The sequence below is a fragment of the Herpailurus yagouaroundi genome, unplaced genomic scaffold (assembly GCF_014898765.1).
Source record: "Herpailurus yagouaroundi ecotype Mexico unplaced genomic scaffold, PumYag 29, whole genome shotgun sequence".
NCBI classification, from domain to species: Eukaryota; Metazoa; Chordata; class Mammalia; order Carnivora; family Felidae; genus Herpailurus; species Herpailurus yagouaroundi.
In genome coordinates, this window is record NW_024412377.1 from 61,195,964 (window position 1) to 61,210,298 (window position 14,335).

Consider the following 14,335-nt stretch of genomic DNA (forward strand, 5'->3'; position numbering starts at 1 on the left):
CACACTATTAGCTGGTGTTAAGACTAGCCCAGAGTATGCATTAATACTCTCAAAAGTGTTCTGGGTGGGGGCGCTTGGGTGGCTCAGTCAGTTAAGCACCTGATTCTTGGTTTCAGCCCAGGCCATGATCTCATGGTTTGTGAGTTCTGTTTGTGAGTTTGAGCCCTGCATCAGGCTCTGCATTGACAGTGCAGAATCTGCTTGGGATTCTCTCTCTCTTTCTCTCTGCCCCTTCCCTGCTTGTGCACACTCTCTCTCCCTCAAAATAAATAAATCAACTCTATAAAAAAATATGTTCTGGATGAACAGTAAACTATGTGGTCAACTTCTGTATATAAGCCAACCTGGGAAAGCTTTTTTAGGAATGGTATTTTATATGCCCCAAGAACAAACTTTTATCTTTTCTACCTCTCCTAGTTATAGAGAATACTGATAATTCATTTCACATTGCTACTATATGCTTTGTTTTTAATAGTGAAAAAGAGTAGCCAAACCTAAATTTCTCTCAGTAGAGGAATGATTAAATAAATTATGACATTTACATACATTGAAATATTAAGGAGTTCTTAAAAAGAAATGAGGTAGATCTATAATACTGACATGAAAGATGTCTAAAATACATCATTAAGCAGAAAAATCAAGGTACAAACTGGCATTATACATAGCATGATCTCATTTGTATGAAAGAAAAAAATTTTTGCCCATATATGTATGTGCAGAGACGGAGGCATGGAAGGACATGTTACATTAAGATAGTTTATTTTTCAGCAGTTGCCATTCTTGGCAACTTTCCTTGTGATTGTATGCAATTATGTACCACTAAATATTATACAAAAATCCTGGATTTCTTTTATAATCAGGAAAAAAATGATAGAGATACCCCTTTAAAATAAGTTGTTACAATTGGAAAGGACTAAATGTGGGAGTCAGTATTGACTGATCTTCCCTAAACCCCTCAGCATGGCATAACCTAATCTCGGGAATGGCACGAATGTGTGTTGGGGCCGGGGAGACGTGAGGCAGAAGAGAGGAGAAAGAAAAGTTGACCACTTGGTTTTCCTTGAGCTATTCTTAGGCTCTTTCATTTTTCCGTATAGTAAGAGATTTGCCTCGTCAGCTGGGTATCCTCATGGTCAATTTAAAACATAACTCTTGGCAAAAGGAAAATGTTGACCCTTAATGAAAGGACTTAGGGTTTCAAGAGATGGTATAGCTTTTGCCCACTCAAAGTAATATTAGTATGTGAGGGATCTAATTTTATATTTTAGTCCAAATTAATTTCACTCTAAAAACAATTAAACAGGATTGCTTTCACTGATAAGGACAAAATGTATTTTATAGAAACCATTTAGAAGAAAGCACTGGAAATGGGGAAATGTCTATTTCTGAGAAGTAGCCATGTGCATAAAATGGGCTATGGCCAGTGATAGCTCTTTTTTTCCTATTCTCCTAGAGTCTACACATCTTATATTCTCCATTTCAATTTAAGACTGCATTATTTTTAAAAATTGCACTCCCCCCCCCCCCATTTTCCCTTAACACTGAAAAAGATTTGTAGCAATAGAGCCTGTCTGGTCAAACTCACCTTTTCGAAATGGCCTTTTACCCACATATACAGCTCCCACAAACACTTCTTTAATAAGTGCTTCTTTAGTGAGCATTAACAGTAATCTGTTTAGGTCTGATTTTTCCTTACATCATAAGTTTTTCTCTGGTTATAAAAGTGAATAATGTGCATTTTAGAAAATCTTGAAAATACAGAAACATGAAAAAAAAATCACCTGTTAATTCCACCATTCATAAGACAGCACTGTTCACATTTGTTTGTGCTATGTTCCATTACTTTTTTCTATGCCTTTTTTCATTTGATTGAAATGACGTACCATTCCATTTTGCCTTTCACACTTAACCTCTTAACATAGCATTTTCCATGTTTTTACAAAACTCTCCATAAACATAATCTTCAATGACTGTATAGGATTCTGCCACATGCTATACCATAATTTACTTAATGTTTTCAGCTTTTCCCTATTATAAATCATGCTTTAATAAGTACCTTCACTTATAAAACTTTTGTGTGTGCATGCACAGTTTAGGTTATTTTCTTAGAATCTCTTTCTACAAGTTGGGGGAAGATGACAAACATTTTCAAGATTCTTGATATATGTTGCAAATTGCTTTCCAGAATGGGCATACTACTTTATCCAATAGCACTACATGTCAGGTGACATTTTACTGTGATCCTGCTGGGGGGTAACTTTAGGGATACAGAGTTAACATAATATTGCTATCTTCTTGATGTAATCAATGCTTTAAAGTATTTATTTTTATGTGGAAGAACTAATATGCAACATAAGGCAATATACAAAATGAGAAATATTAGTTTTTATTTGTCAAAATAACAGCATTATTAATACATAGCAGTGTACTTTTATTATTGCCAGTATGTTAAAAGTGTAAAATAATTTGAGAAAAAATGTGTATAGTTTTTAGTATATGTGTAATAATAAATATTGTACAAAAACTCACTTATTTCACCAGAGGAGAAGAAACGTTTTTTGTTTCTCTGGTTTCATACTGAATATTTAAATAAATGGGAGTTTAAGGTTAAATGAGTTGAGAAAATAAAAATATAGTTTAAATCAACCAATATGAAAAATATATATACAATATACATATTCTATACAGCTGTTGTGTTTTGGAGGGGTTTTAGATAAATTTGAATTTTTTAGATGCATTCTCCTGTTTCTCTCATCTGTCTACCTTTTGCTGGATTCCCAAAACTTACTGAGGTATTAAATATCTTATTAAGTGTGTTTAATAAAATTACATTTGTAGAATAAGTTAAGGGAAGTGTGTACTATTGTTTCTTATTTTTTGTTTATATGTGCTACTAAAGCAAATAATTGATCATAGGTTTTACATTTTAAGTATAGATAAAGTGAGAATTTTAGTTAGATATTTTGAAGTTTCAGTCTCATAGTTTAGTCCCACATAAGTCCTGTTATGGAAACAGGAAATAGAAATGCTGTTTTTATTTTATTTATATTTTATTTTATTTTTAATGTTCATTTATTTTTGAGAGAGTGAAAGTGGGGGAGGAGCAGAGGATCCTAAGCAGGCTCTGTGCGGACAGCAGTGAGCCAGGCGTGGGGCTGGGACTCATGAATGGTGAGGTCATGACCTGAGCCAAAGTTGGAAGCTCAACCAACAGAGCTACCAAGGTGCCCCAAAATGCCGTTAATGGAGGTAATGTCACAGCCTTTCAATATCCTCCAGGATAGAAAAGCTTGGTAGAGCAGGGGAGACAATGAGGATGTATCTAGCTTAATTGTAAATTAATAAACTAAAATATTTTGGAATAACTTAATCTGTTTGATTAAAATTATAATCCATTTCATTAAGAATATCATTTTAAATATGACATTCAGAGAAAGATATGGATTTATTTGATAATAATACTTAGTATTTTTATAGCACTTGTTATCTGCCAAGCACTAAGTACTTCATATATGTTAATTCATTTAATCATCACAGCAACCTATGAAATAGATATGGTTAGTCTCCATTTTACAGATGAGGAAACATAGGTGTAGAGAGGTTAAGTGACTTCACCAAGTTTACCAGCTAGTAAGTGAAACAGCTGGCTTCCAAACCTAGGTTGTTTGGTTCCAGTGTCTGTTTTCCTAACCACTGTGCTCTACTGTTTCACCTCAACGTTACTTCTTTCTTTCCTTTTTTTTTTTTTTTTTAATGTTTATTTATTTTTGAGAATACACAGTGAGAGCCAGGGAGGGGCAGAGAGAAAGGGGGAGACACAGAATACGTAAACAGGCTCCAGGCTCTGAGATGTCAGCACAGAGCCCAATGTAGGGCTCAAACTCACAAACTGTGAAATTGTGACCTGAGCAGAAGTCAGATGCTTAACCGACTGAGCCACCCAGGCACCCCATCTCAATGTTACTTCTTACAAAATCTTTGAATTACAGACTTACTGTTATCTTCATCTTAGAAATAATAAATCAAAACTCGGAGATGTTAGGTGAATTTTCTAAGATGCCAGAATTACAAATGTTAATTGAATTTCCTGAAAAGATACAAAGATCAAAGATCCATCTGTTTTTGTTTTTTTTTTTTTTTTAGAAGCTAGTTGCCACAGAGGAAGATACTTTTTTAATTTCTAAGAGCTCTAAGTGTTCCTCTTTTGAGTTTTGTGATATAAATGAATTATATGACATCCTAGAGGAGCATCTTTTGTGCTAGTTTTGGTAGCTGTCGTGACACAATTCTATCTTAAATTTTATTAATGGATTAAAATATATGAAGTTATATGCAAATTTTGTTGACAGAAAAACACAGAAGGGAGAGTTTGTTATAAACAGAAATCTTAAGTGGTCACTCAAATTTAAAGGGAAAAAATAATTGGCTTTTCATTTTCAGAGTTACCTAGTAAATCCACAGAATAGTCAGCTGCTGTTCTTATCACAATTTTATATTTGTGCCAAGGATATTCTGTTATGGGGGGGATAAAAAGCCAAATGATCAAATCTCAAGTAATTGTTCCTCCCCTAAATTTAAAATTGAGGTAACAGAAATACTACTTTAAAACAATAGCTTAAAAATGTGGTTGGGATCCAGAAGTTAGACAAAGGCAATAGGCAGTTAAAATAATGGAGTATTGTACGGCTGATGCTGCAATAGGCAGGTCAGAAATCAACACTGGTGCTAGCGATGTGGGAGTCACAAATGGGACTCGTATATCAAAAGTCTTAAAGCATGGAAATAGAAGTTATAATATAGGAATCAAAAACTTTGGGATATAAGAGTCAAAAATGGCAGGATGAGGGTATCAAACATTTTCAAGTTTAGGAGTTGGTCTATGGGATGAGGACTCATGCACTGTGAATGAACTATGAAAATCTAGGGTGAAAAATGGAAGATGCAAAAAGTCTGGTCATAATGGAGTAGTTTATATTGAATTAGACCTCCCACTTAGATCAATTATAAAAACAGGACAAATATATATATGTATATGTATATACACACATACACATACATTTAACAACTATGTTAATATATTACATATATAACAACTACATATAAATTTGACAATAATTTAATGTGTATTAACAACTATACACCCACATACACACACGTAACTACTGCTTGAAGGCACTAGAGAACAACCAATAAACTTAAACCCTTGAGAGCCTGAAAGCGCTAATGGGCAAAATCCACATTCAGGTCAGTTCCCACCCCCAGGGCAGTTTGAATTGGTGCAGGAGTAAAAGAGCTAAACAGACAGTAGCAGTCTCAGTAGGCTAGAAGCAGAGATGAGAGTTTAGGAACAAAAGCAGCTGGGATTTGAAGAGCACAATTCTAGAGAGGAGAAAATTACAGAGATGTGAGCCCCAAAATCTGTGTACAAATTCCCCTTAAATCATCAGTAAATTCTTAAGAGGCACATGCACACGAAAGACTTTAAGAAACTGAGCAGAACAGAAGAACCTAAAGAGTTGAACACTTTACAGTGTTGGGAAAATGGGGATTAGAGTTCGAGCCCCAGGAGGTGAAGGGGTCTTGGCAAACATTCAGGCCTCTAAGATATAGTAAGATCTAGTAAGAACCATGACCTAGGAATAAGGGCAAGACTGAAATAAAGTTGAATTTAAAAGCCTAAAACAGGGGCGCCTGGGTGGCTCAGTGGGTTAAGCATCTGATTCTTGATTTCAGCTCACGTCATGATCTCAAGGTTCATGAGTTTGAGCCCCATATCTTGCTCTGTGCTGGCAAGGCAGAGCCTGCTTGGGATTCTCTCCCTACCTCTCTCTCTCTACCCCTCCCTCACTCAAGCTCACATGCTCTCTCTCTCAAAATAAATAAACAATTTTATTAAAAATAAATAAATAAAATCCTAAAACCAAGTCTCAATAGGATTAAAGTGATCCACTTGTATTCTATCTACAATAAGAAAACTTAATCCTCTTTAGAGAAAGCTGCTATCATCCACAGCCTCTACAATTTTTCTTCCACATTGTCTGACATTCAATAAGAAATTGTAAGGCATGCTTTAAAAATAGGACCAAATACCAAAAGCCAGGAGGACCCATAGGTGATTCAGATATTGGAGTTATCTGATAGGGGCTTTAAATAATATGATTATAATGTTCAAGAAAACAGAGGAAAGATAAAGAATTTCACCAGAGCCTTAGAATCTGTTTAAAGAATGGAAGGGGGGAATTCAAATGAAAATTTTGGAATTGAAAATATTATAACTCAAATTAAGAATTCAATAGAGGGGTGTGTAGCAGCAGAACACAGTTTCTCCTAAATGGGTGACAGGTCAATAAAAACATGCAGATTAAAGCGCAATGAGGGGCGCCTCTATGGCTCAGTTGGTTAAGCATCTGACTCTCGATTTCTGCTCAGGTCATGATCTCACAGTTTGTGAGATTGAGCCCCATGTCAGACACTGTGCTGACAGTATGGAGACTGCCTGGGATTCTCAAAATAAACATTTTTTTAAAAAGCACAATGAGAAAAAAATACAAAAAATACAGAAAAGAGTATAAGAGATATGGAATACTCAAAAAAGTCTAATATACCTGTCACTGGAGTTCCAGAAAGAGAAGAGAAAGGAACAGAAGCAATATTTAAGGAAAAACCGAGAATTTTCAAACACTGATAAAAAATATCAGAATTCATATTTAAGAAATCTTATGAATCCCAAACAGGATAATATAAACACATACAGTTAACATTATACTCAAACTGCTGAAGACCAAACAGAAAGAAAAAAGTTAAAGCAGCTAGGGGTGAAAGAAGGACATGCATTACCTACAAAGGAACAACAATCAGACTAATGGCTAACTTCTCAACAGAAACAACAGCAACCAGAAATCAAGGGAAAGACATTTTTTTTTTAATGCTGAGAACATTTTTTAAAAGACAAAATGGAATTCTATACCCAGCAAAACTATCCTATAAAAATATAGGTGAAATAAAGACAGATTCATGTAAGGAAAGATGAACTTGTCACTAGTAAACCTGAACTATAAGAAGTATTAATTTTTCACACTAAAGTACAATGCCCCCAATGTCAATCTTCAAGAAGAAATGAAGAGCACCAGAAAGGAGGGACTATGATCTAGTTTTGTTCAAATAAATTCTCACTCTAATGTAATCATTTGGTGTAAAATACAAGTCCATATTCAATGAAATGTAGACAAGAAGTAGTAAGAGGTGAGCTAGAATTTTTTGACTTGACACCATGTAGACCCGTTTAATTTTAAGCCAAGTGAAGTTAAAAAGTAAATGGAAGTTGGGCTTTGGAAGTCAGGGGTTAAGGACTGCAGTTGACATGAAGGAGTCAAAGTTATGGCTGATTGTGTCATGGCAAGTGGATGTTAGGGGACAAGAACAGTTGTGGAGATGGGAGCATCTGAAGCCATGGGCAATAATTGTGCTGTAGGGCTTAAGGATCCATAAAGTTTGTGGGAGATGTAAGAGAGCCAGGGGTCCCGGCTGACAGGTTGCCATGGTTGTGTCAAAGGAAAGATGTCAGAGGTCGTGACCCACCTGAAGTGGCAGCAGCGGTTGAAACTTCCGTGTGGGGGGCAGTTGAGATTCCCAGCTTCCCCAGGCAGGCCCTGCCCCCTCCGGACCGCCCCCCGCGCTGTCTCCGTCGCCCCTCCCCGCCCCGCCAGGCCCCGCCCCGTCCAGCGCTTCAAACGCAGGGGCCGCGAGGCGGAGGCGACGAACGTGCGAGCAAACCAGCGGCGCAGGGACCCCGCGGGCGGCTGGGGTTTCCGCGGCGCCCGCCTCTGCTTCCTCCCCTCGGGCGCTCGGGGCGGCCGGCCGGCGCCGCCTCCCGGGAAGATGGCGCTGCACTTCCAGGTCAGTGCGCTCTGCACCGCGGGTCCCCGCTCCGCCGCCTCGGGAACCCGGCGGCGCGCTGCGGTCTGGAGACTGAGGGCCGAGGACCGTGGCGGAGGCCGCGGGGCCGCTGACGGGGCTTCGTAGCCCCAGCCCCCGCCCCGGTTGGAGACTCGGGCACTGGCCTGGGCTGCACACCCCGGGACCGGGCCCGGGCCCGAGGAGGGGACGGCCCGAGCTCTGGGGTGGCGGGTGGAGGGGCAGGGCCAGGTTCGGAGCTCGCCCTTCGGGGGAGGTTCGGATGCTGAGGACCTGCGGCGCGGGAGCCCGGACTCGTTGCTCGGGGCGCGGCGCGAAGGGCGGCTCTGGCGGCGCCCAGGCAGGTGGGGAGCCCGGCCGGGCCGGGCCAGCCTTCCCACCGCGTCGCTGGCCACCGCTCAATCGCCTGACTTCACACGGTTGGGACGCAGCTCGCGAAGGGGCTGGGGTTCGCCGCAGGAGCGGCGGCAGCGGTTGGATTTTAATTGGCTAGAGCGGGCAGGAGCTGTATCTGTAGGGAGTTGCGAAGGAGTGCTTCGCGGGAGCCTTATTGGAGGAGGAAACGGGGGCTGCGTGCCCGAGGAGCGTGGAGATGATAAGGACGGGACGCGTGCTTGAGTAGGAAGGCTCCCGTATTCTCGGGCTGCACTGGCATATGCATCCAGTTATTCATTCAACAAACATAGAGCTTCCCAACCGTGTCTCCAAGCACTGTGCACAGTTCTGGGATAAAGCATCTTACCATCCCTGCCCTCATAGAATTTACAGATAATTACTGTACATGTGAAAATGGTATGGTAAGACTAACCACAGGATACCACGGGAACATTGAAGATGGGTCGTCAACCCGGTGTGTGTGTGTGTAGAGAAGTAGTGAGGCAGAGCTGTTCTCAGAGGGGATGCTTTGAGTTTCTTTGAGCTTCCATTCTTCCACTTATTTATTGAGTTGCTGCTTTGCTAGGCACTGAAGACAGCTCTAGCAAAACTGTGATTTCTACTCTCAGGGAACTTGCAATCGAGTGGGTCTTGAAATAATTGTAGGAGCTAGCCCGGTGAAGAGGAAGGGCAGAGTATAGAGGCAAAATGACCATGTGAATGATGGCAAAGAATTGTGGAAGAACATGGCATTCTGCAAGAAATTTGGTCTGGCTGGAGCATAAAGTTCATATAAAAGGAAAGCGAGAAGGGGAGGCTGTGGATGGCAGCAATGTCCTTGGAGGGGTAGTCAGCTTCATAATGTGGTGACAGTGTCTGTATGTGACACGTTCCTTTTGTAGACTTCATTGGACCGCCTGTGGTCATACTGGCTCATTTCTTATTTATTGATTTCTTCCAAAGGATCTTTTCTTTCCAACCAGCCACTCTCCTGTCAGGTAATTGACAGCTCTAGGATTTATAGACCAGGAAGTAGTGAGCCCCACACATTACCTTTTGACTCCTTGCGGCTTCTAAGGGCATCCAGGTCAACATAATGTTATTTATTTCCATTTTGGTAAACATGCCCTCTGGGAAATTTTCATGGGAAAAATCTTGCAGGGAGGACTTAGGGGTTATAAAAAGGTAATCAGGTGTTCATAGTTCAGGTGTAAATCTTGAGGGTAAATTAAAGACTGTGGTAGAAGTTTGGAAGTTTTCAGACGTAGAAGATGATGCATAATAGTAAATCACTCAGTCCCGGAAGACTTCTTCAGATTCAGGTAGAGTGTTGGAAAAATTAGCTGCTAATGCCAAAACTACCTATATTGGTTTTCCAGGAATGTATTTCACAGCAGCTTGAAAGTATAGATGGACAATTAAAGATCACAGTTTTGGGAGCCAGAAAAAAACTCTGAAACTTCTCAGTTTGAAGCATTGCCAGCATATGAGACCATATTGTTCTCCAGTTAACTCCAGGAGCATTTATTAATAATGATAACTGGTACCTAGCATTTTAAATTTTCAGATGCTTATTGTAGATTTTGAGCCCCACAACTAATTTGAGAGGTGTGCATATATACATATATATATATACACTTACATGTATACATATACATGTTTTATTCTTGAACACACTGAATCTTAGAACCGTTGTGACTTGCCCAAGGCTATAGAGTTAGAATAGACATAATAACTCATAATTCTATATTCTTTCATGTCGATATCTTACTGTCACCTACTCACCAGGGTAGCTGGTCCAAAATTATGCCATTAGGGCGATGAGTAAAGATGTGGACTTGTGTAAGGTGAGGTTAGGGCGCTTCTCCACAATCTTTTTCACATCATGGCATACATAAAAAATGGTAATGGCCTGGTTCATTGACATAAATTGCTCATAGCCAAAAGCCTGGCAGCCTGGAGGGCAAGGGGATCAATAACCCAGGCATACCATTCAAGGTCCATGCATCCTGGTTAGGAAGCTGTAAGTGAGTTAGGGTACTCTGTCCCAAAGGAAGCAATGGATCTGGGTTACCATCTGAGAAGAGACAGTCCAGATTGGGAGGAGGAAGGCAGAATGAGGAAAGATAGAGCTGGGAGCAGAGTGAGGAAGATAGAACAGAGGGATTGAGGAGTGCCTGGGCGGCTCAGTTAAGTGTCCGACTCTTGATTTTGGCTCAGGTCGTAATCTCACAGTTTGTGGGATCAAGCCCTGCGTCGGTTTCCACGGTAATAGCATGAAGCTTGCTTGGGATTCTCTCTCTGCCCCTCCCCTGTTTGCCTTCTCTCTCTCAAATAAATAAATAAATAAATAAATAAATAAATAAACATTAAAAAAATAGAACAGAGGGATTGAGATGAGAATCAAGAAGTGACATGAAGAAAAATTTAGGGTACCCAGTTTGTCAATCTTTTTGCTTTCAGAATTGTTCCAGAAGTAGGGACTATGGCCATGCTTCTTAATATGCAGCCAGGCTGCCTGATTTAATCTAAATGAGATTGTGAACTATTGTAAATGTCCTGGTAACATGATGGAAAAGAGGTTTGGGAAAGATCATCCTGGCAATATGGACTAGAATGGGAGAAACTGTAGATGCAAGTCCAAGATAGTGTTGTATAATTTATCAGTAACTGAAGGGATTATTTACAATTTATTGTGAATCTGTTGTGTGCCAGGCATTGGGTTAAGCTTTTTGTGTTTGGTCTTACTCTTCACAATTATTTTGGAAGGTGGATCTTACTACCTGCGGTTTCAAATGCGAGGTGTTGAAGGATTAAATAATTTGCTTAGGGTCGGTAAGTAGGTGGCAGATTCCAAAGCTGCCACTGTCATTCCCAAAGAAGCTGCTGAAGACATCCAGGGCACTGAAGGCCACAGTTAGAAAATACTGTTCTATTGCTATGTTGTCTATGAATATCCTGTAGAGGTGAGTCTGAGTCTGTAGTTAAAAAGAATTGTTAAGATTTTATAACAAACTAGTATATCCTGGAAATAAGCTACACTGCAAGCTTAAAGGATATAGTTTGCAAGACTGCCCTCACTTCTTTCTGACACCGACTGCATATTGAGAGTTTCCTAGAACTACCCTCAGATTTGATAGTTTATCAAAACGACTCAGAATTCACTGAAGGCTGTCATATGCATGCAGTTTATTACTGGGCAAGTACACAGACTGAAATTGATTAAAAGAAGGGATGCAAGGGGCAGAGTCTGGGAGGGTTGCAAAACAAAACTTTTACTGTCCCTAAAAGTAAAACTTTTACTTTTAACTGGGACATGTTACGCTCCCAGCCTGTATGTGTGACAGCATGCTTTGAGTATTGCAAACCAGGGAACTTTTTATTGGGGCTTCATCACATGGTCACGATGGACTTTTCATTGCCCATGTGATTGACCTCAGTCTTTAGGCTAATACCATGTGATCCAAAGCTCCTACCCTTAAACACACAGTTGGTCTTTCTGATGTGGCCAGCCCCCAATGTAAGACTGTGGACTGTGCACCCTCCAGCCCCTTGTACCTGAACAAAAATAGGCCTATCAGATATAATATAGGTTACCTCCTAGAATCTGAGGGTAAAGCCCAGACTTTTCTTTGGGTAAGGCCAAACTCTTTAACTCTACAGGAGGGACTAAGGAGGAAGAAGCGACAAAGTTAACGTCAAGGTTATGAATCTAGATCCTAGTCTAGACCTTTGAAACCACTGAAAACAGACACTTGAAATGGAAGTCTGTGGGAAGTATGTTCAATTCAGTTTCTGACATTTTGGGGTTATTTTCAGCATCTTTCTGAATTTTCCAAGAGGGAGAAATTGGTAGATATAAAAATGATGAGCAGACAGAGTTGAAAGTAGGGAGTAGGACATCGTCTGCTTATCTCCTTGCAGGCCAAAGTAAAGGGTGGCAAGGTGCCAGGATGGTAAGGAGAAAACATGTTCTTGAGGCATATAGACTTGTATTTATTTGGCTTAAAATTGACCATTTATGCCATACTTGATCTTGAGCAACTTACATATATTTGATCTCTCGGCCTTGGTTTTTTTGTCTTAAAATGGGTGGGCTAAAAATATGTACTTTGTAGGAGCCCGTTTGTCAGGATGGGTTGAAAAATAAAAGAATGGGAATACTTTTGTAAACTATAAAGCTCTAAAAACAGATACTACCCAATATATTGTAGAAGGAAGAGTTTCTAGAGACCCTGGAATAAGCTTTCAGGTATGCTCAGGAAAAGGTAGTAAAGGGAAGAAGAAACAAAGATTTGTGGGAAAGGAAAGTATTTTCTGTTAATGGTAATCAAGAAGCTTAATTCCAGATAGCAGGAAAGATACAGAGAAGTAATTGAGTTTTAAATTCAATTGGGGTAGAATTTTTCTGGTTCATTCTTTTTCCCTCCCCCCCGCCCCCCCAGCTTATAGTACGACATAATTGGAAAATAATAAACTACACATATTTAAGTTGTGCAGGAGTTTTGACTTCTGTATACACTTGTGAAATCATCACTGAAATCAAGATAATGAACATGTCAATCACCCCCAAAAGTTTCTTTTTATTCCTTTGTAATCCCTCTTACTGTTCCCCTATCCTGTTCTGCTCTCCCTCCCTCCCTGGCCAGAAACCTGTCATCTGCTTTTTGTTCCTATAATGCCTTCCAGTATATACTCTTTTTGTCTGGTTTTGTTTTTGTTTTTCTCACTATCTACCCATTGATAGATACATGTGCGGGAATAGAAGAAGTCACATCACTTAGGGGTTAATTATATGTCAAGCACAAAGGCCAGGGATGAGGTCATAATGATGTAGAAGATCCTTATTTAGATTATAGGCAGAATTATGTTATTGTTTCTTAGGCTATGGAAGTTGGATGCTGTTTGTATTTGATAGTTATTGTTTGGGAGTTAAGTGATGTCCAATTCTACTTGTTCTGCCTATTAGTTATTTTTATGGGCTTCTAATATTGCTATTAAGCCTTGTAGGAGCTTTGATAACTCAAACCTGATTTGTCAGCAAATCAAGAAAGGATCCATTTATCTGAGGCATTCTAATGTTAACTGTATGTGTAGACATCACTGTTTTTAAAAAAATTTTAAAGCTTATTTATTTTTGAGAGAGAGAGAGAGAGAGAGAGAGATAGCATGAGCAGGGGAGGGACAGAGAGAGAGGGAGAGAGAGAATCCCAAGCAGGCTCTGCGCCGTCAGCACAGAGCCCAATGCAGGGCTTGGACCCATGAAACCGTGAGATCATGACCTGAGCTGAAACCAAGAGTTGGATACTTAACTGACTGAGCCACTCAGGCGCAAATTTATTAATTCATTGTGGAAAAGTCTCTCTTTATAAATTCTCTGGAAAGTCAAATGCTAATCAGAAGATTATTTGGTCAGTCAGCATTCACCACATTGTGAGTGTTTTAAATGTTTAGATAATGCCTTTCCACCAGGGTAAGGATCTTTAGGTATGTATCCTTTTCTCTAAAAAGATTTGATATGCCTGCCATGTGTTTCATTATTATCATTACAGTGAAAGAATGACTCAATTTTTTTGCCCCTTTGTTTTAGCCTTTTGTAAGAGAAAGTTTAAGCGTCTCATATTTTCTTGCACGGCCTTTCAGTTAATACTCAGAAATACCTTTGGAAAGAAAGGGGTAATTTGTAGTATTGTTGATTTAAATGAATACTATTTAAATATGCTCCAGACTTACTTTGTGTTGAAGTTCTCTAAATCAGTATAGCAAAACAGACAAAATAATTTCCAGAACTTTCTGGAATCTTTCCAGATATATTTACTTAGGTCCCATTGATTTGATCAATATTGTATTTGTATTAGTTTCCTAGTACTGTGGTGACAAATGACCACAAACTGGGCGGGTTAAAACAACAGAAATTTATTGTCTTAGACTTAGGAAGGTCAGAAGTCTGAAACTAATGTGCCAGTAGTATGGTTCCTTCTGGAGGCCTTGAGGGAGAAACTGCCCTATGCCATTTTCCTACTCTGTGATGGCTGCTGGCAATCCT

At 39.6% G+C, this 14,335-nt stretch overlaps 1 protein-coding gene across 3 annotated transcripts in view; it reads left to right on the top strand.

Annotated features, from left to right (window-relative positions):
* Nucleotides 1-7,768: 7,768 nt before the first annotated feature.
* Nucleotides 7,769-14,335, top strand: part of RANBP17 (RAN binding protein 17) — a 327,575-nt gene continuing 321,008 nt past the window's right edge. For all 3 annotated transcript variants that reach the window (XM_040444804.1, XM_040444813.1, XM_040444823.1), the window contains exon 1: nt 7,769-7,896. In XM_040444804.1, coding sequence (XP_040300738.1) covers nt 7,879-7,896 — 18 coding nt within the window. In that variant the 5' untranslated portion in view covers nt 7,769-7,878. The remainder of the gene's footprint in view (nt 7,897-14,335) is intronic.